The 23,257-nt window shown below is 32.2% G+C and overlaps 2 protein-coding genes across 2 annotated transcripts in view; both read right to left on the bottom strand.

The window, feature by feature from the left end:
- Window positions 1-3,015, bottom strand: part of LOC115881969 (troponin T, skeletal muscle-like) — a 36,035-nt gene extending 33,020 nt beyond the window's left edge. The window contains 1 exon segment of the mRNA XM_030899728.1: window positions 2,872-3,015. The gene's annotated coding sequence lies outside the window, so the exon portion shown is untranslated.
- Window positions 3,016-6,964: 3,949 nt separating this feature from the next.
- Window positions 6,965-21,669, bottom strand: LOC115882045. Its single transcript, XM_030899868.1, has 5 exons — window positions 21,510-21,669; window positions 12,532-12,703; window positions 11,309-11,408; window positions 11,117-11,240; window positions 6,965-7,469 (listed from the first exon to the last, which is right to left on the bottom strand). Exons 2-5 carry the CDS (start codon window positions 12,695-12,697, stop codon window positions 7,359-7,361), a joined length of 501 nt encoding a protein of 166 aa, XP_030755728.1. The 5' UTR covers window positions 12,698-12,703; window positions 21,510-21,669; the 3' UTR covers window positions 6,965-7,358.
- Window positions 21,670-23,257: the final 1,588 nt, after the last annotated feature.

Raw genomic sequence — 23,257 nt, 5'->3', positions numbered from 1 at the left:
GGGCCTGATCCAGTTTATATTTTTCCAAATTTCCATACCGTTTTAGAGAAAATTAAGAAAAACATGGAAATATGGTTGATTTTTTTGTGCTAGAACCTATAGCTAGAACTTTTTTTGTAGTGCTAGAAAGCTAGAAAATACACATTCGCATACACAATACAAATTCGTTTTCATTCTTTGATAGATTGTTATACATATAATTTTAATTAGTGTAATATTTTTTGCTGCTTTAATGTTAAACAAGTATAAAGTTTATTTAGTTTGTGTAGTATGTTTGCTTAATTTTCTCTAAAACGGTGTGGTAATTTGGAAAAGTATAAACGGGATTAACCATTTTAGAACATGCAAACATTTTTATGAAGACTGCATTTTTTTGAAAATCTCAATAATAAAAAAGTTTTTTTTCCTCTTGTAAAGACAATCCGGGGACGTACTGTATATTCTGTTCTGGTGAGCCGATTTTGATGATTTTTTAAGCATTTTGTAGCCAAATTATTTGACTTTTTAGTACTTCTCTCTAAATTAACAACGAAAGCTCTCATCTGTCAATTATACGAGGGAAAACAGAATGTTCATATTTTGGTGCAAGTTTGAAACACTCTGTGGAATATATTACCAAAGAAAGGAATTTAAAAATCATTTCACTATTCTTGACTAGGACCAAAAGCAAAGGCATGGTTTCAATGTAAAAATTACAAAAAAATGTCAGTGTATTCTTCAAAAGCCAATATCTCCAACAAAAATAAAGAGATATTATTGAGATGAACCAAAAAAGAAACTATCGAGAAAGGATGTATCTAGGTGACAAAATTATTGTTAAATCCCTTGCTGTCTTAACATATTCCACAGTGTGTTTCAAACTTCACCAAAATACCAACATTTTGTTTTCCCTCGTATAATTGACAGATGGAACATTCATTTTTAATTTAGGAAGATATACTAAAAAGTCAAATAATTTAGCTACATATTGCTTAAAAAATCATAAAAATCGGCCCAATAGAACAAAATAAACCTTAAAAATACATCAAAATTTTAAGGTATCTCTAGAAATTTTGTTTTCTTTTTTGCCACAATTTTTTTCCTTAATTTTTAAGAAGGAACCGAAAATTATCTGTCAGGAACACAGAACTATACAGAAGGTTACCGAAAAAGCCGTTTCTTAAAATCAATATTGCATCAGTCAAAAAAAAATACAAAAAAATACGAATCTTAAATAATTTTCTCTAAAAATAAAAGCTCAAAAACTACAAGAAATAATTCCGGAACATTTGGAGCTTAAAAAAATATTTTCTCAAACAATGCAAAGCTTAGATATTATTTATAATTGTTTATAACAGAGTCGCATAGTTACTTGAGGAACATTTTTGTCTTTGGAGACTAGAGCAGGTATCAAGAGACTATAAAGCCAGGGTAGGACACGTAGAGCCATAGAGATATGGAGTTTTCTCTGTATTAGTAGGGCTTAGGGGCAAAAACATTTGCTATCAGGGCAGCAGAAAGCTAGAAAGGGCTCTAAAGGGTAACTGGATAGTCTGTGTTGGATTTTGTATGTTTCTTTTGATTCTAAATTATTTTTTTTTGTATATATTGTATTCTACGACACATTTATGTTTAAAACAATCATACTAGTTTAATTTTCAATTGATATTATTAGTATTTCAGGCAAATTGAACCAAAAAAATGGTGTTATATGTTAATTTTTCTCTACCAACAAGAAACTGAAAAGGAATCCACACATTTCTCGAAATAATCTGGCAAAACAGTTTTTAAAAATAGCATCTTCTACATTACAGCAGCTATGACGTCAGGACTGTATAGCTTGAAACCAAATTTAGTAGCCCACACATTAATAATATTGTTTTAGTTTAGTTAATTTTGCTAAAATTACATCTCTACAGGGTGTATACAGTTAAGGTTGTGATGAATGAATTTATTATATTAACAATAATGAAAATAAAATAGTTCCTATAAAATGACACCAACCAGCTAAGGGGCTCATGGAAAATTATTTGGCAAGATTGTTTCATGACACACCCTGTATAAGAAGGTTTATGTTGAAAAACAGTGTAAAACAAAAATAAAATAAAATTGGCTAAGGATTCTAGCTGTTTTTGGTTAGTTTTAGCTGATGCAGAACATACTACAGGGTGATTCTGAATAAGTATCCGATATTTTACAGGGTGAGTTTTGCAGTATTTTAAAGGTAAGAAATTCATATAAACAAAAATTCTAAAATGCTTTGTTTTCGAGATACAGGGTGTCAAAAATTTAGGAAAAAAATCGTTTTTTTTATTATATCTTCGGAGCCATTACAGATACTTTTATGAAATTTGGTACACGTTTTTTTACCATTAGTTGGCATTTTTTGATGAAAAATAGTTTACCAAATAATCACCAGTGACGTTCGTACGGGATATCAATTAAATAATTTTGGGAAAAAAATAGTACACCATGTTTTTTCTTAAAATAAAAATTATTTTTGTAATCCTTATTCACTTAAGAACAAATTATGACTCTCAGCTGCTTTTGTTAGACCGCACCGTTTTTGCGTAAAAAAATAAAAACCATTTTAATGCATATATGGCAAAATTGTAACGCCATCGCCACTGGAAAAAAAAATGATCTGGACTAGCTCCAAAAATATTATAAAAAAAGCGATTTTGTTCTTAAAACTTTGACACGCTGTATCTCGTAAACAAAGCACTTTAAAACAAATATTTATATAAACCTTTTACCTTAAATACACTTGAAAAAACACCCTATCGAACACTTAGCTGCTTTCGGTTAGTTTTAGCTCATACAGGACAGACAAAAAAGCATTTTTACCACACGTACGCCACTGAAGCACACACAAACCACCGCAAAACTTACAAAAATCAAGAAAGGAACGTGTGGCGAATCCAGGAGCACCACTTGACTCGGTGAGCTCGCAGTGACTGCTGACTGAGTCAAAAATTCCCGAAAAACCCGCAGGAAGACAACAGGCAGCTCAGGGAACCTGAGGAGAAGGTTTATGATGCGCATGTCCGGCTCGGCGCTATTTTAGAAATTTCCACTTATTATGCGAGGAATTATGGCGGCCGGGGAGATGCCCTGGACATTTTTGGCCACGGATTTGACCTGCCAGAGCGAGTCGAGTTGGCCCAGTTTTTGTTTAGCATATAGATATCATTCTATTCAAAACAATAATTCTCTTTTAAATCGATTTAAAGAACATAAAGATTATTGAAAAAACGAGCGATTTTTGCAAATCTAAAGCTTCATCGAGAACCTTGCAATTAGTGGTTTCAATTACACTTTATACTTTTTTTTTCATAGCAACTGCTAAAATTGCTTTATATCTATCAAAAATAGTAGATAAAATAGTACTTTATCCGCAAGGGCTGATTAAATGATACTTTAACAGCGAGGATAGGTTAAAAACTTTATTTCTCCTCGCACGTTTTTTAATTGCTTCCATTTTTGAAAATGTTTGTATTCCTTTTCATACACAGAAAAAAAAAACTTGTGTAGATTAGATAAAATACTTAAGCACTATAGGGACAGACAAAACTTAATTTACCGTATCTAAATATGTTGACTAGAATTTCTCTCCTAATATAAACAACCCTATTATGTAATTTATAAAATATTAATTGTTAAGAATTAATAAACATTTTTGTGTTTGAAATGAAGTCCTTAGTTTGTTCAAATAAAATATTATGTACTATACAAAAGAAAATTTAGTAGTTGAAAACAGATGAAAAATATAGTTGTGTGTGATAAACAAACGTTTTATCAAAAAATGAGGAGGTAATTCACTAAAAGCCCCATACTCACACTTCGCTCCTTCCTCGCCTTACTTCCTCGCGTTCCTTCGTCCCTTCGCTTCCTTCCTTCGTCTATTCGATGCTTGGAAATTAGTCAGTTAGGCAACAACACACCACAAAATATTTTTAATATAGCAGCTACATGTTTAATACGAAATATCTAGTAACCTCTAAAATTTTTCAAAAATCCGAAAGGCGCATAATTTTTATTTTATAAAACTGCAATTCTTTGTCGTATCAAAAATAAAAATTGAATTTTAATAATATATTTTTTTTAATAAATCCGAATATTTCAGTATCATGTACAAGGTATATCAGTATGAATGTACAAGGCGAGTCAACAATAGAGTAAAGTTTATTATGTAATTTATATCGAAACCATAAAATATGACATACTAATTAAACATTAATCATGTCCATTTCTTCAGATATTTTGTAAAAAGGCATCATGCACATTATTTCTATTTTTTATTTTTGTCGCTACGATTACATAAATATGGACATGCATTTTTCACAAATATGAAGACAGTATTGTTTTTTTCTTCCATTTTTTAGACTATTGTGTGTGAATTATTTTTATATCGACTGGCGATTGCTAGATGTACAGGATGTCCCATTTGTGTGTGTTTTATTGGGTTTCTGGTTTATGAGTCGAGATATAAAGATGCTGTTTTTCACATCATTGTTCTACTTATTATGAAACTAAATATATGCTACATAAGAAATAAGTGAACTAGAAGGTTAGGATAAATATGTATTTATCCTAGCCTCTTAGTTCAAAGTTATTTCTTATTTCTTTTTTACTTTTTATTTTTTAATTAGTAGAAATTTTTGCATTTTTCGATAACCTTTGTATCTCGATTATCTTATAACTTATCGAAAAGGTGAAAAGGGTCAGTGATGGGCGGTGGGTAAGTACCCAATGTAGTATATTGTAGATAAATAAAATCTGGGTATATATGTATATACCTGTAGATTTAGATGAACATCCTAATTTTAATAAAAGGAGTTTCCGACGACCGCATAGTAAATACCCGGTATAATACCCCGGGAATAGAAATATACCAATATATATATATATATCTACATATATATATATATAATATATATCTAGATATACTCGTATTCCTGACATTACTGGTATTATATCGGGTATTTACTATGCGGTCGTTGGAAATACCTTTTATAAAATTAGACTGTTCATCTAAATGTACAGGTATATACCGGATACCCTGATTTTTTGTTTTGTTCTACCTATTGAGTACTTATCCACCGCTCGTGTCTCGTTTTTCAGGTAGAATGGCAGTGACGAAAGTGGTTCTTCGTTGGGAGCTGTCTATTTCGAAAAATGACTCAAACTTATGTTCTTTTTTTTAAACAGGACACTCTATATATTATTGTTATGAGCTTTCGAAAATTATAATATACTCTATATTTATTTATTTAGGTACCGCTAAACTGCTAAACGGCTCTTATTTTATTTAACTTAATTTTACCAGATAATTTTTGCTTTGCATCGTGATATTTTGATAAACTACACGGAAACTGAACTTGTGCTGCTTTTAAATAACATGCCAATAACCAACATTTTACGTCGAATAAATTAGTTGATTGTTTTGATTACCTAATTTAAACCGGCCGACTATGTAATAAAGTTAAATAATGCATTTTTACCCCGTTTATGAAAATAAGTATTTTAGAAAGCTCGTTAACAAGGAAAATAAAATAATATACAAAATATCGTATTTAAAAAACATATAAGTTTTAGTCAATTTAAAAAAAGACAGATTCCAACGAAGAAATAGTCACTGCATTCTACCTGAAAAACTGTACGGGAGACCGTTTTCACCTTTTCGATAAGTTATGATACAAAGGGGATCGAAAAATGCAAAAATTTCAGATTCGCCCTGTATTTTAGGAAGTAAGAGGGCTAGAACATATCTGTATGTAGCATCTTTAGTTTCATAAAAAAGTAACAGCGTAATGTGAAAACCGCATCTTTGTATTTCGACTCATAAACGAGAAAACCTGCAAAACACACGAAAATGGGACACCCTGTACAGACGTACTGCCAAATCAAGAAATCAACTACGAATGAAATCCAAGATCGATTTATATATTTTATATATTTTAATATTTTTTGTGTTCGTTCAATTACTATAAATAGGTATATATTATATTGTATTTATTAACTGTATATTATGTATATTTCATGTAAACTATCATATTTAAAATACAAACGAAAAATACGAGGAATAATTACGTTTTCCATGTATTCTATAACATATTTATTAATCCGTATTATTTAACTAGCGTGACGTCATAAATCTCGCTCCGTGGCTGTTCTATTAGAGACGGCATTGGTCTAATATTTAGAAATGTCAAAAGCTGATGACATTTTACTTTTGTCAATTAGGACATTTCGTTTTGATTTTTGCAAGAAGAGGAAGAACTGTCACTTGTTTTATTATTTACCTTATATCATATTTAAAATACAAACCAAAAATACGACGAATAATTACGTTTTCCATGTATTCTACAACATATTTATTAATCCGTAGTATCTAACTAGCGTGACGTCATAAATCTCGCTCCGTGGCTGTTCTATTAGAGACGGCATTGGTCTAATATTTAGAAATGTCAAAAGCTGATGACATTTTACTTTTGTCAATTATGACATTTCGTTTTGATTTTTGCAAGAAGAGGAAGAACTGTCACTTGTTTTATTATTTTCCTTTTCTATTTCACGAAAGTAAAAAGAGTTAGCTATCTGATTCGTCGATTCGAGATTCGTCAAATTAAATATAAACCAACGCTAACCCAGCACAATATTTTTTCTACTCGTAATAAATTCCTTGAAATAATAATTTCTGAATATTTTTTAAAACGTAACTCGCTGTGGAAAAAAATATTGTTTTATACACGACGATAAAATTGCATTATAGTCTCCCGAAATTAATTTCCGAAATTAGTTTTCAGAATAACTCAATCAAATGAATTTTATCAAAGGATTGAAACCACCACACCTCAATATCTATGTCAAATATGAATTCCTTGGCACACAGCTTCGAAATTGTTTGTTCGAAAGCTGTTAACTGGGATATTTAAATCACAAAAACTATTTTCGTTTTTGAAAAACGACATACTCGTTTATTAGCTCATGTTATAGAAAAGTTGTATACAAAAATAAGACACATCACACAGGCACAATACACACAATCAACACAATGTGCATTACATTTTTATTAATAGTGCCACAGAAAATATTTTTTAATATACATGGTATAAAAGTTGGTACATCTGGACAAAAGAAACATATTTTCTATTTTGACATTGTTAAAATAAATTGAAAATAACCGAGTTATTTAACTTTTTCTGTAATTTTCAATTTTAAAATACTTATTAAAAACTTATTTAAATGGCACCCTGTATAAATAGTCAATTATTTTGTTCTTTTGGTACCAGATTTAGATAGATAAGAAAAAAGACTCTGCTCATTAGGTTTAAGTGTTTAGTTGTTTTTTCTTGTTTCTAGTGAATTTTTCTTTTTTATTTCATAGAAATTGGTACTAATAAAGGAACATTTTCTTCATATGGAGTGTACCCGATGATGTACTGAGGTACGTTTCTGGAGAGTATGTATTTTTCTTCTTTTGTGTGCTGGAAAAAAAGAAAGTAATTATTTCTAAATATTTTTTGCGAATAAAAATGCTACATGTTAGATAAAATTTGTCAGAAATTCAAATGTATAAAAAAGTCTATTACGCTGGACTGTTCGGGTCGCTGTCAGAGGTCGGGTAAAGCGGGTGTGTGGCCGAAGGAAATATATATTATATTTCAGAAATCTGACACCAGCATAAATTTGAGCATAGACGAGGAGAAGTTTATTCAAATTTAGTCAAATTCATTCGGCATTTCAAAAAATTATAAAATATTATTACTATTTATATTTATATGCAAATTTTTATATTTTATCCTTTATGATGGAAATTGATATTATTTAGATCTTAACCAAATACACATTAATATATTTAGATCTTAACAAACCACATAAAATTAGTGAAATAGAGTGGAAGATGGGGATTAGAATTTTAGAATTTAGAATGAGTGGGAGGGGGGTTAATCACTTCGACCTTACAGATCCATTGTGTCCCCCTTTCTTGAATCATAACTCATCATACAGTCCCAGGGCATTGACAAAAGCCAGTATCTGGGACGGTTTTATAGAGGGTAGTTCTCCATCTCCAATATCAGTCGTACCAAAATTCATGGCACGAATGGTTGTCGTCTCGGCGCACTCAGTGATGAGGTGTACTGGTGTTTCACCATCTTCCCCACAGAATCTGCATTCGCCGTTTCTTCTTAGTTTCAATCTACTGAGGTGTTCATTGAGGAGACAGTGTCCTGTTAAAAACCCCGTGACAATCCGAAGATTGTTCTTACTCAGACCCAGGAAGATCTGTGATTTTTCTTGATCATAAGCCCTCAGAAACTTCTTCTTCGAGTGTCTTAGACCATTGCAAGATTTCCATTCCAGGTTGCGGATGGAATCTTCCAAGTTCTTGAGTTCCGCCTTGAGTTGGTTACCACTTGGAAAGCAGAACGGTTCTGGTCCAGTTATGGAGTGTTCGCTCCTTTCCTAGCTAGATTATTTCCTTTTTCATTGCCTTCTATCCCTTGGTGAGCAGGCGCCCAGGGTAGGAGGACTTTGTTTTCTTTGCCTAATTTATTCAGCTTCTCTATGCATTCTTTGACCAATTTCGAATGGATTGATACTGAGTTGATCGCTTTTAACGCTGCTTGACTATCAGACAAGGTGGCTATTTCTTGTTTCCGATAGTTCCTATCTAAGATAAGTTGTATGCATCTTTCGATAGCGTAGATTTCTGCCTGTAGGATACTAGGGTAAGTGCCGATTGGTTCGGAGTATTTAGCTCTCGGCCCAAACACTCCGATCCCTGTTCCCGTATTGGTTTTGGAAGCATCAGTATACCAAGTTATGGTATGGTCTTTTAACTGCTGGGCAAGCGTTTCGCTCTTCCAATCCTTTTTATTGCTCAATACTACATGGAGATGTTTCTCAAAGTTGTACGTTCTTAGCATATCGTCCACTGGGAGTTGCAGGAGTGGTATTTCCTTTATGAGGGTGTTCCAAGCCCCTGATCTGACAATTCTCCCAGTACTAATTCCGTTAGTGACCATTCTAATCATTGTCGCATTGGCATATCTACCAATGACAATGTGCAGTGGTGTTAGATCTAGAATGACCTCCATTGCTGCTGTTGGACAGGTTCTCATGGCTCCTGTGATGCAAACGCATGCTAGTCTCTGGACTTTGCATAGGTTTAGCCTTGCCGTTGCTCTAGTTTTGTATACCAGGCAACTGCTCCATAAGTAATCATGGGTCTTACTATCATGGTATACATCCAGCGCAAAATGTTAGGGGAGCAGCCCCATCTATTTCCGGCCAGTCTTCTGCATATCATGAGAGCCTTTATGGCTTTGCTGGTAGTGTTCTTAATATGCCTGTTCCACAGTTCCAAGATGGGGATAAAATATACTACATGACTCTTAGCTTGACCGATTTTAACAAATTTGGTATAACTCAAAAGGGTTTAATTTGTTCTTTAAAAACAAAGCTAGATATGAAAAATAGTCAAATAGAACTTCTATTTTTAGTTTTTTAATCTAAATAAATGTCATTACAAACATTTATATATAGCTTTTATTTTAAGTTTTTAAAATCTTTGTTTTAAGTCAGTAGTAAATAAAACGAAACTTGTATTTACATTTTGTTTAATGATTGACGTTTCGACCAATTTTAATTCGGTCTTCTTCAGAATCTATAATATACGTATAAATAATTTTCTACGTTTGTGGTAAGAAAAAATTATATATTAAACACATTGTTAGTGATAAAATTGTATTGTATATTATAGATTCTAAAGAAGACCGAATTAGAATTAGTCGAAACGTCAATCATTAAACAAAATGTAAACACAAGTTTCGTTTTATTCACTACTGACTTAAAACCAAGATTTTAAAAACTTAAAATATAATAAAAAAGTCAAAGAAAATTGAAAAAAGTAAAAATATCAATAGTTTTTATAGTACCGTATTATCGAAAAGGAACGGCATCAGCGACGACCATGAAATGAAGGTCGGTGCCATTTTATATGTAAATTTATATAGGAAATGTCATCAATCGTCATTTCCCATTCAACTGGACGCCGTTTTTTTCTCTCATACGGTAGATATACTTATGTACAAATATTTTATTCAAACATAAATATTATTTTCTCTATTTGTACCTTTTACGGAGCGATCAACATAGTAACATAGGATGACTATTTATCAGCTGTTATTACTAACGTCAAAACAAACCAAAAATTAAATAATATGATAAGTTTTTTGACGATATTTAAATGCGATTTTCAAAATAATGTGAGATAATCAAAACGAGATGAGAAATAAATGGGTTTAATCGGAAGGTTTTCTAAGTCAGTTATTGAATAAGTGTAGTAAACAATATAGGTTACGTGCTTGTACGAAATTTTTATAAAAAACCGCATATTAAGTATGATATAGTCTCGTACACTTTCGATTAATAATTCATCGGACATGTTTAATGTAAAACCGCTCCACTAAAAACAGTCGCTCGGCGACTATTCGCCCTTTCCCATGCATTCTCTGATTTCGCCTGATGGCGCGAGTACCGCCGATAGCTCGAAGCGCACCGAGCGCACCGATCTAATGCGGCGCGCGGGCTTACATTTATTTCAACGTAAACTGAAAATTACGTGTCGCTCGCTCTCGCCGATACCTATTCAGTGCGCGCGGAGCTTTTATTAAACCACACCCAAAATTCCAAACACACGTGCTTGGATTAAGGCTTGATTAAGGTTTGCAGAGCTTCAGCATTTGCCATAAAATAGCGAGTAATTTGTTACAAAACCAAATAAATTATATATCACTGTAATCACAAAATTTCAATCTATTTGCGTATTGTAACGGAATTTTAAATTATGTCTCTATTTTCGAGAAAATTTAGTCCAAACATACGGAATATTTCGTTGATGTTTGACCATCAAAATCTTAAAAATAAAGAAGAAATAATCCTTTATCTTTAATTTTCTTCTGCATTTGTGTCAAAATACCTAGCTAGTTTTACATAAAACGTTAAACGCCGAACGCTTGTTTTGCTACTCAAACCTCGCCAAAATTATAATCGTCATTTCCCAGCCGTCTTTGACGCCGTTTTTTTTTCGATCACCGGTTATAATAATAATAATAAATCATAATTTTACTTTTCTAGGTGATTTGCATGATCTTCTCGGCCTTTTATGTTTGAATCTCTTGAACGATTTTCTTCTGAGGTAAAATTGGAACAGATCTGTGGCGTGACCTTGACGAAACATTTCGACAGCAGTCCTGTAACAAAAAATAGGAATAAATATATACAGAGCGTTCCGGGGATAAAAATATTTCGCGCTACATACTCGTTTTGGACTTTGCAATAATTCGAGAGCAGCTCATTTGTGGTGCAGGGTTCAACACAACATTCTTGGGCTATGGCCCTTTTTCTTCTACTATACGGATCTATAATCATACGAAAATGTATTAAAAATAAATAATAGTTATTTTTTATACAAGACGATAAAATGGTGAAATGAAATCGCGAGTGAATTGATTGCGGGAGACGATAATGCAATTTTATCGTCGTGTATAAAAGAATATTTTTTTCCATGGTGAGGTACGTTTTAAAAAATATTCAGAAATTATTATTTCAAAGAATTTATTACGAGTAGAAAAATATTGTAATACGGTTTCAGAAGCGGAAGATCATGTACAGATAATATCTTTGCATTGAAACAGATCATCGAGAAGAAATCTGCAATGAACCAGGAAGTTCATATAACATTCATCGATCTACAAAAAGCATATGATACAGTGCCAATAATAAAATTATAGGAAGTATTGCACGAATCAAGAATTAACGCAGCTCTGATAAAAGCTGTACAAAATCTTTACCATGGAGGAAAATCACAAATAAAAACGGTCAACGGTCTCTCAGAGGAAATTTCTATCACTAAAGGGCTCCCATAGGGTTGCTGTATATCACCAACACTATTTAAAATTTATATTGCCAAGGCCTTACATCTATGGAAAAGAAAATGTAACGGAATGGGTATAGCACTAAATGACATATGCCTATACACCTTGCAATTTGCAGACGACCAGGCCATAATTGCAAACGACAAAGATGACATGGAATATACGGTGCGGAAAATAATTGAAGAATATGCTAAATGGGGTCTCACAGTAAATACAGAAAAAACAAAATACCTTCCAATTGGAGCTAATACAGAAAATCTTATTATCTTTTGAATGTACAGGCTGTCTCATTTTTGTGTGTTTTGTAGGGTTTCTAGTTTATGAATGGAGGTACCAAGATACGATTTTCACACCTCGCACATTGTTGCATTTTTCGACCCCCTCTGTATCTTGGTTATCTTAAAACTTATCGAAAAGGCGAAAACTGTGTCCTGTAGAGTTTTTCACGTAGAATCCAGTAGCATAATCAGTTTTTAGCTGGGATCTGTCATTTTTGAAATAAGACCCAAACTTTTTTTTTTAAATTGGATACCCTGTATACTTTTATTTTATTTGCCTTTTTATGAGCCTATATAAACTTTAAACTAAAAAAGTGTTTAATACTTACGTTGGTATGGGCTGTAGCTTTCAATACAAAGCGCTGAGAATAGAGAAGTTAAAGTTTCCCCACACAGAACCAATTTCTCATCCATAGTCCTTTCCAGTGAAACGTCCATTGCAGAATTATACATCATACCAAGAATAATCAACATTAAAGGGAAATATATGTCCATACCTGGCTGAAAAAGATAATTCTACTTTTACCAAACTGTTTTTCAGAGATTCAGAAGAGTTGTGAGGATATACTGAGGGTTTTAAGGTAATTTATAGCCTTGATTTTTCGTTAAAATGCATAACTAATTGATAATAATACTGTTAGTAAGGCATCCCTTGTATACTTAGTGTAGGGATGTACTATTATCTTCGTATGATATTCGATATTGTGTTATAAAAAAAGATCAGAACCTTATAGATTAAATTAAATATGTTGATTTATAGAGAAAATTCTTTGAAAGAAAAAAAATCTTAGTTTATGATCTTACAGACAACGGAAACATTTAAAGAAAATGCTATTTTGTATACAAGGTGTATATCCCCAAAGCTGTTTAGAGCGACACTAGAAGAAATCTTCCGTCAACTAGACTGAACCAAAAAAGAATTAAAAAATTTGTTGATGACATAGTCCTAATTGACACTAAATCACCGCAATACACCAAAACACTTTTACTTTTACACTGGACGCGCGTTTCGCTAACCATGTTAGCATCATCAGCAGATGATTATAAACTAAAGTACAATCTACAAGTTGAGCGTTTATATACTCGCCCAGTGAGCACCGAGTGGGCGTGGCAAAATCTAGCCAACCGAGTCAGAGCCCACTGAGCGTAACAGTTACATTTCCGCCACTAGAGTTAGTAGGAACAAAGAACTTGAAGGAATTGGACCGTTGACTCTGTTCATACTATCTTTACATTGATTAATTCTGATGCTTTCATATGCATCTAATTGCCTGTAATTTGAGACTTGTTTAATTAATTTTAAATTATTAATATCTATACAATGTTCTTTATCAACAATATGTTCGGCAACGCAAGATTTATCAGGTCTACCGTATCTTATCTGAGCTAACTGTTCTTTAAATCTAGTTAATATTGATCTCCTAGTTTGCCCAATATATTTCTGATTAAAATCTTTACAAGAAATTTCATAAATACCCGACCTTTCCAGTGGAGGTGTTTTATCCTTTGGATTACCTAATAATTGTTGTAATTTATTATTAGCACTATACACAAGTTTTTAATTGACATTCTTAAAAATTCCTTTTAGACCACGGGATAACTCTCTATCAAACGGTATCGAAAAATATTTAGACTAATATTATATATTATATACAGTGTGACCCACTCAAGACCGGGCACCCTCCATAAAATCTGTGTTTATAGTCCGATTTTGATGATTTTTTTTTCAAATATAAAGTTTCAAAAAATGTACTTTAGGGCTCAATGTCATGTTATTTCACAAAAAACAAGGCCTACTTAATAAAGTTTTTGTGGTGAAAAATTTGCAAAATCATATTAGCGATTTTTTTTCAAAAATTTGAGTACACCCCTACATTCGGCATCCCCAAAACAGTTCTGTACCAAATTTCGTTTAAAAATATTAATTATTAATAATTCTGCAGTTAAATTAAATAATTCCCTATTTTTGCCAATTTAACGATGAGTTATCACGTAACCCTTGAAAAAAACTATCCACAACAATGGGTTTTATTAGCTGTCAATTCTTGCAGCGTAGAATTGAATATTAATTTAATAGCACGCAGAAAAGTGTTGTATCAAGAAATATTATTTGCATTATGGAACAATTAAATATTATGGATAAAATTGAAATTATTCGTTTAGTGGGTGATAACTATCTTCAAGCAGGAGAAGCTGCCAGAGAATTTAACAACAGACATCCCGACAGACCTGCAGTAAGTAGAAGCACGGTTCAACGAATAAATAGAGTTTTTAATGAAACTGGTTGTGTGTCAAAGGCGGAATGAGGAAATATTAGAATATTTTCGTAACAATCCTCGTGCAAGCATTAGAGGCGCCAGTGTTGATTTGGATATACCAAGGGAAAATATTAGGAGATGTTTGCGAACTAATAAAGTTAAACCCTTTAAACCAAAGATTTTACACACTTTGGAAAACGGAGATGATGTTAGACGATTAGAATTCTGCTTATGGGCTCAAGCAGAGTATTTAAATAATAGAAATTTCTTAAAAGAAATTTTATTTAGTGATGAGGCAACATTTAGTACAAACGGAGTAGTATCCTCTCAAAATTCGCGATTCTGGGCAGTCGAAAACCTTGAATGGGTGATCAATACAAGAAGACAGTATTCTCAGAAATTAAATGTGTGGTGTGTCATACTTGATGATAGAATCATTGGTCCATATTTTTTTGAGAGAAATTTGAATAGTCCAACGTTTTTGAATTTTCTGATTAATTACTTTTTGGATGCAATACATAATTTACCACGCCAAACCCGTTTGAATTTAAAATTTCAATTGGACGGATCACCTGTGCATAACGCGGCAGTTGTCAGGGAATGGTTAAATGAAAATTTTGAAAATAAGTGGATAGGTCGAAATAGCCCGCTAATTGAGTGGCCACCGAGATCCCCGGACCTAACACCCCTTGATTTCTTTCTTTGGGGTTTCTTAAAGCAACAAGTTTACAAGTCTAGACCTCAATCTGTAGATGAATTACGTATTAGAATTACAGAGGCTTCTGCAAATATTACACCACAGCAGCTTAGGAATGTAACTGTTAATCTAAGAAAAAGATGCGACAAATGTATTGAACTGAATGGAGGGCTGGTAGAAGCAACTAGAATTATTTGAATATGTTTAACTTATTATTCGGTTATTGTGTTGCTTGTAGTATTTTATCATTGTTTGTAATAAAACTCGTTGTCGTGGATTGTTTTTCAAGGGTTACTGATAACTCATCGTTAAATTGGCAAAAATAGGGAATTATTTAATTTAACTGCAGAATTATTAATAATTAATATTTTTAAACGAAATTTGGTACAGAACTGTTTTGGGGGATGCCGAATGTAGGGGTGTACTCAAATTTTTTGAAGAAAAATCGCTAATATGATTTTGTAAATTTTTCACCACAAAAACTTTATTAAGTAGGCCTTGTTTTTTGCGAAATAACATGACATTGAGCCCTAAAGTACATTTTTTGAAACTTTATATTTGAAAAAAAAATCATTAAAATCGGACTATAAACACAGATTTTATGGAGGGTGCCCGGTCTTGAGTGGGTCACACTGTATATACATATTTAGACTATATTATATACTATATATTTGGGACACCTAATACACAGTTCGAGATCTCTACTACCAAAAATCAACAGATGAATTGTGAAAATGATGATGATGGTGTATGAAAACTCGATCTTATTGTACATCTCTAATTTAGGGAAATTTTAAGGGTATATAGGATGATTTATAACCGTCGTTTCCCGTAAAATGCATTACTAATGGTTATGGTGAGGAATCTGTGAATAGGTATCGGGTGTCAGTGGCATTGTGTTGCAATTTTCCGCCGGTTATATCGAATTTCCCTCCGTGGGAAATTCCTTTCTGCTTTTCTGTATGTCGTTCGGTTGCATTACAGTTATTTTCCTCGCGTACTTGACTTATTTTCGTTGTTTATATGGACGCTTTCTAACTGGTCCCACTATTTTAAATTTATCTTTGTTTAAATTAAATAAAGTAAGTCTTAATTAGCTTTAAGACTTTTTTTTAATAAGACCCATTTTGTATACAATTAGTACAAGCCAGAATCTGTCCAAAGAGCCAGGAAAGATTTTGACAGTAAAGGCGGGTTCTCACTTGTCAGTTTCGCTGACGCAGTCTGACTGATTCATTATCAATGAAAAATAAAAATCAACGATTGTATTCACACGTTTCATGTTTTGCTACATTCAGTATTCAGTTGGTCCAAACATTTTAACGTGGTGATTTCGCAGACATGAAAATGGTTAAAACAAAATTGAAACCAGGTGTTCGCAAAGTTTGTTTACAATTAGCAAATGAATTACAGAATATTCTGGTGAAGCAGAAAGAAGAAGAAAACGTTTTTTTAAAGCAGATATACGTCTACAAGAAACCATTGACGTTCTATTTTAACAGAACGTCAACGGTTTCTTGAAGACGTATCTGCTTTCAAAAAAAAAGCATGTTCTCATAATAGTTTGAATTTAAATATTTTAAATAGTTTTTTTTTCTTTATTCTTTGAATTTTTTTTGCTTCCGACGATAGACTTTCGGAAACGTTAAGCATTTTTTTCTTTGTTAAGGCAATTTGTATAACTGTAAACATAACTTCTGACAAGCAGTGTCCGTTTAGGTTTAACGCAGAAGTGTTTACAAAAAATAACTATTTTATTTTGTAGATTTTCTTGCAGTGCAGTGGCAGAAATACTCATAAAGGATTTTTTGGAGATATATATTAAAATAATTAATTAACTTTAACTTGTAAACTGAACAAATCACGAAAATGTAGTTCTCACGCTTCAGTTTCTATTCATTATTCGATAATGATCAGTCAAAAATGAAAAAAGTAGAACTGGTTTTCACTTTAACTGAAAGTACGAATTTACTGATCATTTAACATGAAAATGTGTTCTGACGTTCATTATTTGTTCAGTATCACTGAATCAGTCAGACTGCGTCAGCGAAACTGACAAGTGAGAACCCGCCTTAATGCAACAATAATTTCGTCAATAATCCTAGCAAAAGAAAGCCGAATAATCAGCATAAGCTCCGCGCGCACTGAATAGGTACCGGCGAGAGCGAGCGACACGTAATTTTCAGTTCACATTGAAATAAATGTAAAGGTGAAAGGTACCAGTCCGGCGAGAAACGGCGAAGGCGGTGACTCGACTATCGTAGATAGGTAGAGGTAGGAATCTGGCCTCTACAGGCCGAAATGTTTTAGTGGACGCCGGCGCCGTCTATATGTACGATGGTCGCAGGCGCTTTTGCTGGTCGGTCCGATCCGATGCAGTGCGCGCCCAGCTTAAGCCCGCGCACCGCATTAGATCGATGCGCTCGGTGCGCTTCGAGCTATCGGCGGTACTCGCGCCATCAGGCGAAATCAGAGAATGCATGGGAGGGGGCGAATAGTCTACGCCGAGCGACTGTTTTCAGTGGAGCGGTTTTACATTAAACATGTCCGATGAATTATTAATCGAAAGTGTACGAGACCATATCATACTTAATATGCGTTTTTTTTATAAAAATTTCTTACAAGCACGTAACCTATATTGCTTACTACACTTATTCAATAACTGACTCAGAAAACATTCCGATTAAACCCATTTATTTCTCATCTCGTTTTGATTATCTCACATTATTTTGAAAATCGAATTTAAATATCGTCAAAAAACTTGTCATATTATTTAATTTTTGATTTGTTTTGACGTTAGTAATAACAGCTGATAAATAGTCATCCTATGTTACTATGTTGATCGCTCCGTAAAAGGTACAAATAGAGAAAATAATATTTATGTTTGAATAAAATATTTGTACATATATCTACCGTATGATAGAAAAAAACGGCGTCCAGTTGGATGGGAAATGACGATTGATGACATTTCCTATATAAATTTACATATAAAATGGCACCGACCTTCATTTCATGGTCATTGCTGATGCCGTTCCTTTTCGATAATACGGTACTATAAAAACTATTTATATTTTTCTTTTTCAATTTTCTTTGACTTTTTTATTGTATTTTAAGTTTTTAAAATCTTGGTTTTAAGTCAGTAGTGAATAAAACGAAACTTGTGTTTACATTTTGTTTAATGATTGACGTTTCGACTTATTTTAATTCGGTCTTCTTTAGAATCTATAATATACAATACAATTTTATCACTAACAATGTGTTTAATATATAATTTTTTCTTACCACAAACGTAGAAAATTATTTATACGTATATTATAGATTCTCAAAGAAGACCGAATTAAAATTGGTCAAACGTCAATCATTAAACAAAATAAAACACAAGTTTCGTTTTATTTACTACTGACTTAAAACAAAGATTTTAAAAACTTAAAATAGAAGCTATATATAAATGTTTGTAATGACCCTTATTTAGATTAAAAAACTAAAAATAGAAGTTTTATTTGACTATTTTTCATATCTAGCTTTGTTTTTAAAGAACAAATTAAACCCTTTTGAGTTATACCAAATTTGTTAAAACAGGTCAAGCTAAGATTCATGTAGTATATTTTATCCCCATCTTCCACTCTATTTCACTAATTTTATGTGGTTTGTTAAGATCTAAATACCGTATGATCGAAAAAAAACGGCGTCCAGTTGGCTTAGAAATGACGATCGATGACATTTTCCATATAATTTTACATATAAAATGACAGCGATCTTCATTTCATAGCCATCGCTGACGCCGTTTTTATTCGATCATACGGTATATTAATGTGTGTTTGGTTAAGATCTAAATAATATCAATTTCCATCATAAAGCATAAAATATAAAAAGTTGCATAAAAATATAAATAGAAATAATACTTTATAATTTTTTGAAATGCCGAATGAATTTGACTAAATTTGAATAAACTTCTTCTCGTCTATGCTCAAATTTATGCTGGTGACGTACTCTCGACCGTCGATCGTGCGACTCCAGTGCGCGACTACAATCGACTTTCCGACCGGTCGTGCCGCTCGCGCCGTTCGCTCTCGCCGATACCTATTCAGTGCGCGCGGAGCTTTATAAAACAATAAACGTTTTATTTTTAGCCACAATTTCTCTCTTAAAGTCTGTTTTTTTTCTCAGGTAAGATTTTGACAGACGATGACAGAAAAAAAAGCAGATGAAAAGTCCATTCCACACACACACACACAATCCATGTATTTCAATAATTAATTATCAACTTTGAATAAGAAGACTAAGGAAGGAGCATATCAAAAATCTTAGGTACACCGCGATGGGCCTCAAATATGGCCGACTTAAATTCCGGTTTATCAGTGTCGTTCTAATTTTATTTAAAAAATGTAAAACTATGATGTAGCGTAGACGTGGGGTAGACTCAATAATTTGTTGTTTTATTTTATGTTGTGAGTAAATGTTGGTAGTTATTAAAATTGTTATAAAAATATATAATTCTAATAAAAATAGATAAGTTATAATAAGTATTTATTAACACAAACATCGATACGCTACTGAAGCAGGTAAGTCAAATTAACGTATCTAAATTCTTTGACATCTAATCTTTGACAAGTAATAAATAAAAGCTAAAATGCAAGAAAAATCTATAATTTAGTTAATTTAAGTGAATTTCATAAATGATCGGTTTAGTACACGTATGTATATTATATAATCACTTACTAGCGAAAAGTTGTTCCATTATTTCACTCAATTTTTGCCGAAATCTACCGCACGCTACACAACCAACTATTTTAGAGTCTTTTTCGATAAATCGCGATAGTGTCACTGTTAATTTAAGTTCTGCCACAATTTCCATCTAGATTTACTACCTTTATACAACTATCAGTAGTAGAATAAATAATAAATAACATAAAATAAGCTCCGTAAAGACTGACAAATCCACAAAATTTCAAATGAAATTCAAATGTGTCAAATGAATCGTCAAACAGAACTGTCAAGGATCCCCACCCTAGAGAGCTTTTATGGTGGCTTTTCCGCCCACCATGCATGAATACATGGATAGCATTATGCTCCTTCCTTAGTCTTCTTATTCAAAGATTATCAAGGATTGTTGATTAATTATAGGTTATAATTTTGTGTCAAATTATGTCAAATATAAATGATAAATGTTCTGCATTCTGCATTTTGGACTGTGTTATTACGCATGTTTCGCGTTTTTCTTTAAATTAAGTGGAGGAAAACTTGAGGGAAAATTAAGTGTTGACCCAGACCATAGTTTAGAGTTAATATCTCGTACCCAGAGACCGCCAGAGACACAGTTTGCCAGAGAGTTGTATCAGCCACAAATAAAGTTTGTAAATCATCTCGTCTATGGTACCAAACAGCGGCGGATATAGGAATTTATTTTAGGGGGGGCCAAAATGAAAAGCAATGTAGAATATGCTTTTTAGGGCGCCATTTTTAACCCAAAAGCCTAATATTTTACACAATTCATAGACTTTAGGGGGGGCCCGGGCCCTCCCCCTGTATCCGCCACTGGTACGAAAAACTGGAGAATCTATAAAATAACATCACAAAATAGGTAAATATGTAATAAAATTTAGTACTTCAGAGCGATTACAGTTGAAGGTTGGAACCTTTGGTGTTACACAGCAAAATAAAAACACTAAATCACCACAATACACCAAAACACTTTTACTTTTACACTGGACGCGCGTTTCGCTAACCATGTTAGCATCATCAGCAGATGATTATAAACTGATGTGATGATAAAACAGTTTATAATCATCTGCTGATGATGCTAACATGGTTAGCGAAACGCGCGTCCAGTGTAAAAGTAAAAGTGTTTTGGTGTATTGTGGTGATTTAGTGTTTTTATTTTACTTCAGAGAGATAATGTCAAAAGATACTCTTTTAAAAAAATTAAAGGTATAAAATTCAGTAAGTGTTATAATTAAAAAAATATTTTCGTTTTATTTATGTTGTGTTTTATTTATTCCTTTGCAATATTTTTTTTATTTGTACATAAGTTATATTGATAAATAACAAATGCACGAAGTTGCTTGAGCTTTTCACCCCCTTCTCGGGGTGAAAAAAATCTTTTCCAATTCGTTTTTAGATCTTTTAAGGCAAGTTATATAAAAAAATCAAGTTTTCGCCAAAAGCTTATTCGTATTTATAGTCGAAAAGTTTTTTTACTTTTAATGGACGAATTCGTCAGTGTCCACTAACACTCTTTTGTAAAGAATAAATTAAGTGAAAAATGACCTTATTTAAAGGGGAGTTCTCCACAAAATAGGGTTAAAAAACTGTAATTATTCACAGTAGTTTGTAATAAAGAGATTACACTTACCTTGTTCTATAACTATCCTAATTATTTTTCTAGATTTAAATTCATTTACTCCCATAACATAACGTAACTTTTTATTTATATTTTTGATGTATTTTCGACGAATTTTTATCTAAACTATTAATAGACTAAATTAGACTGTTAAGGTCTTCAGTCTAGCAGCCAAAAATAGTAACTGGAACGCTATGGGAGATAAAAAAGTGCACTTTATATGGTTAAACCTATTTGAGAAAAGAAATTGATTGAATTTATTCTTTATCTGTTCGATTAGGATGGTCTGCCGTAGACAAATACATGCGGTAGATGAATGTACTTGTTTTTTTGTAATAATTTCGGTTGTTCATTAGCTAGGAAGATGATAGAAGAGACTAGGAGTCAGAGGCGTACGCAAACAAGAATATACTGGGTGCGTTTCAAAAGTGGCTCACCCCTATAACTTTTTTATTTTTTTAGATAAAAAAAACGAGATTTGGTATGTTAGTATATGACATAAATTAGGATTGATTGACGTATTCTATTGTTTTCGGTCACTTCCTATTTCACCGGAAATGCCTACCACTTTTGATTTTTAATTGACACAGTGGCTCATTAGCATATTTGGAAAAAGCATTTTTAAAGTAAAAAAAATACCGAGGTTGTCATTTAAAAATCAGAATTTGTAGTCATTTCCGGTGAAACAGGAAGTGACCGAAAACAATTGAATACGTCAATCGATCCTAATTTGTGTCATATACTGACATACCAAATGTCGATTTTTTATCTGAAAAAATAAAGAAGTTATAGGGGTGAGCCACTTTTGAGACGCACCCGGTATATAGGTTAGTTTATAATAGACAAGAATTTAAATGGAATAAATGCAAAAAAATATTTTTTGCATTTAGGTAATTTATTTTTTCATCAAGGTAATTTTTTTTAAGACAAAATAATATACCTACAGATTTAAGATTACGATATTTATAGCAAAGTAAGTATACAGGGTTGTTCACCACATACGACACGGAGTATTGTAGCTAAACGATGAGATTTTTACAAATTGTAAGTTTTGGGTTCGATGAAGGACTATTAGAGGTACAATTTAAAAATAATTTTACAAGATACAGAGTGTCCCAAATAAGTAAAAAATATCAAAGTTGTATTTTTTTAAATGGAACACCCTGTATATTATTACATTTTTAGTTTCTACGATTAAAATAAAGGTAAATTTGATTAAGGTTTATTATACTTAAACCTTACCGTTTTTGAAATATTTTCAATTTTGTGAAATTGCAGTAAAAATTTTAAGGCTTCATTTCTCCAAGGGTATCAAAGTTTTTAATACTAAATATTTACTGGTTTATTTACTGATCAGTTATTGTGTTGCAATAATAAAAATAATACTACCTTATACAGAGTGTCTAAAAATTTATTTTAAATAATTATTAGCTTCAAACGGTAATAACTTGTTTAATTTAAATAGACTGTATATTTTACGAGAATCAGATGCACAATTTAATTGTCTATCAAATTATATTATACCATTTTTTACCTATCTGTTTAAGTTTCCGTAGAAAATGCATTTTCTTGTAATTTAGAACTTATTTATCAATATACCCATGGACTATTGACATTTTAGATTATTTTTAAAGATGTACCAAATTTTTAAAGAGTACAAATATTAATATTGTCGATATAATTCGTTTATTTCATTAAAAAATAAAAAAAAACTGTTTAAATATTTGTTAAAGAGGATCAGTTAATATGATTCCAGTATT

The sequence above is a fragment of the Sitophilus oryzae genome, unplaced genomic scaffold (assembly GCF_002938485.1).
Source record: "Sitophilus oryzae breed Bouriz unplaced genomic scaffold, Soryzae_2.0 scaffold_1745_pilon_pilon, whole genome shotgun sequence".
In the NCBI taxonomy this organism is placed as follows: Eukaryota; Metazoa; Arthropoda; class Insecta; order Coleoptera; family Curculionidae; genus Sitophilus; species Sitophilus oryzae.
This window is presented reverse-complemented; position numbering and strand designations above follow the sequence as displayed.

Bases quoted from the DNA above. Each gene is read 5' to 3' on its own strand.
- LOC115882045 (XM_030899868.1), bottom strand. From the start codon at position 12,697: ATGGACATATATTTCCCTTTAATGTTGATTATTCTTGGTATGATGTAT. The intron at 11,241-11,308 runs GTATGTAGCGCG...TTTTTGTTACAG, and splicing joins TATTGCAAAGTCCAAAACGA to GACTGCTGTCGAAATGTTTC. The intron at 7,470-11,116 runs GTAAAATTATGA...CTTTTTTTCCAG, and splicing joins CATGCAAATCACCTAGAAAA to CACACAAAAGAAGAAAAATA.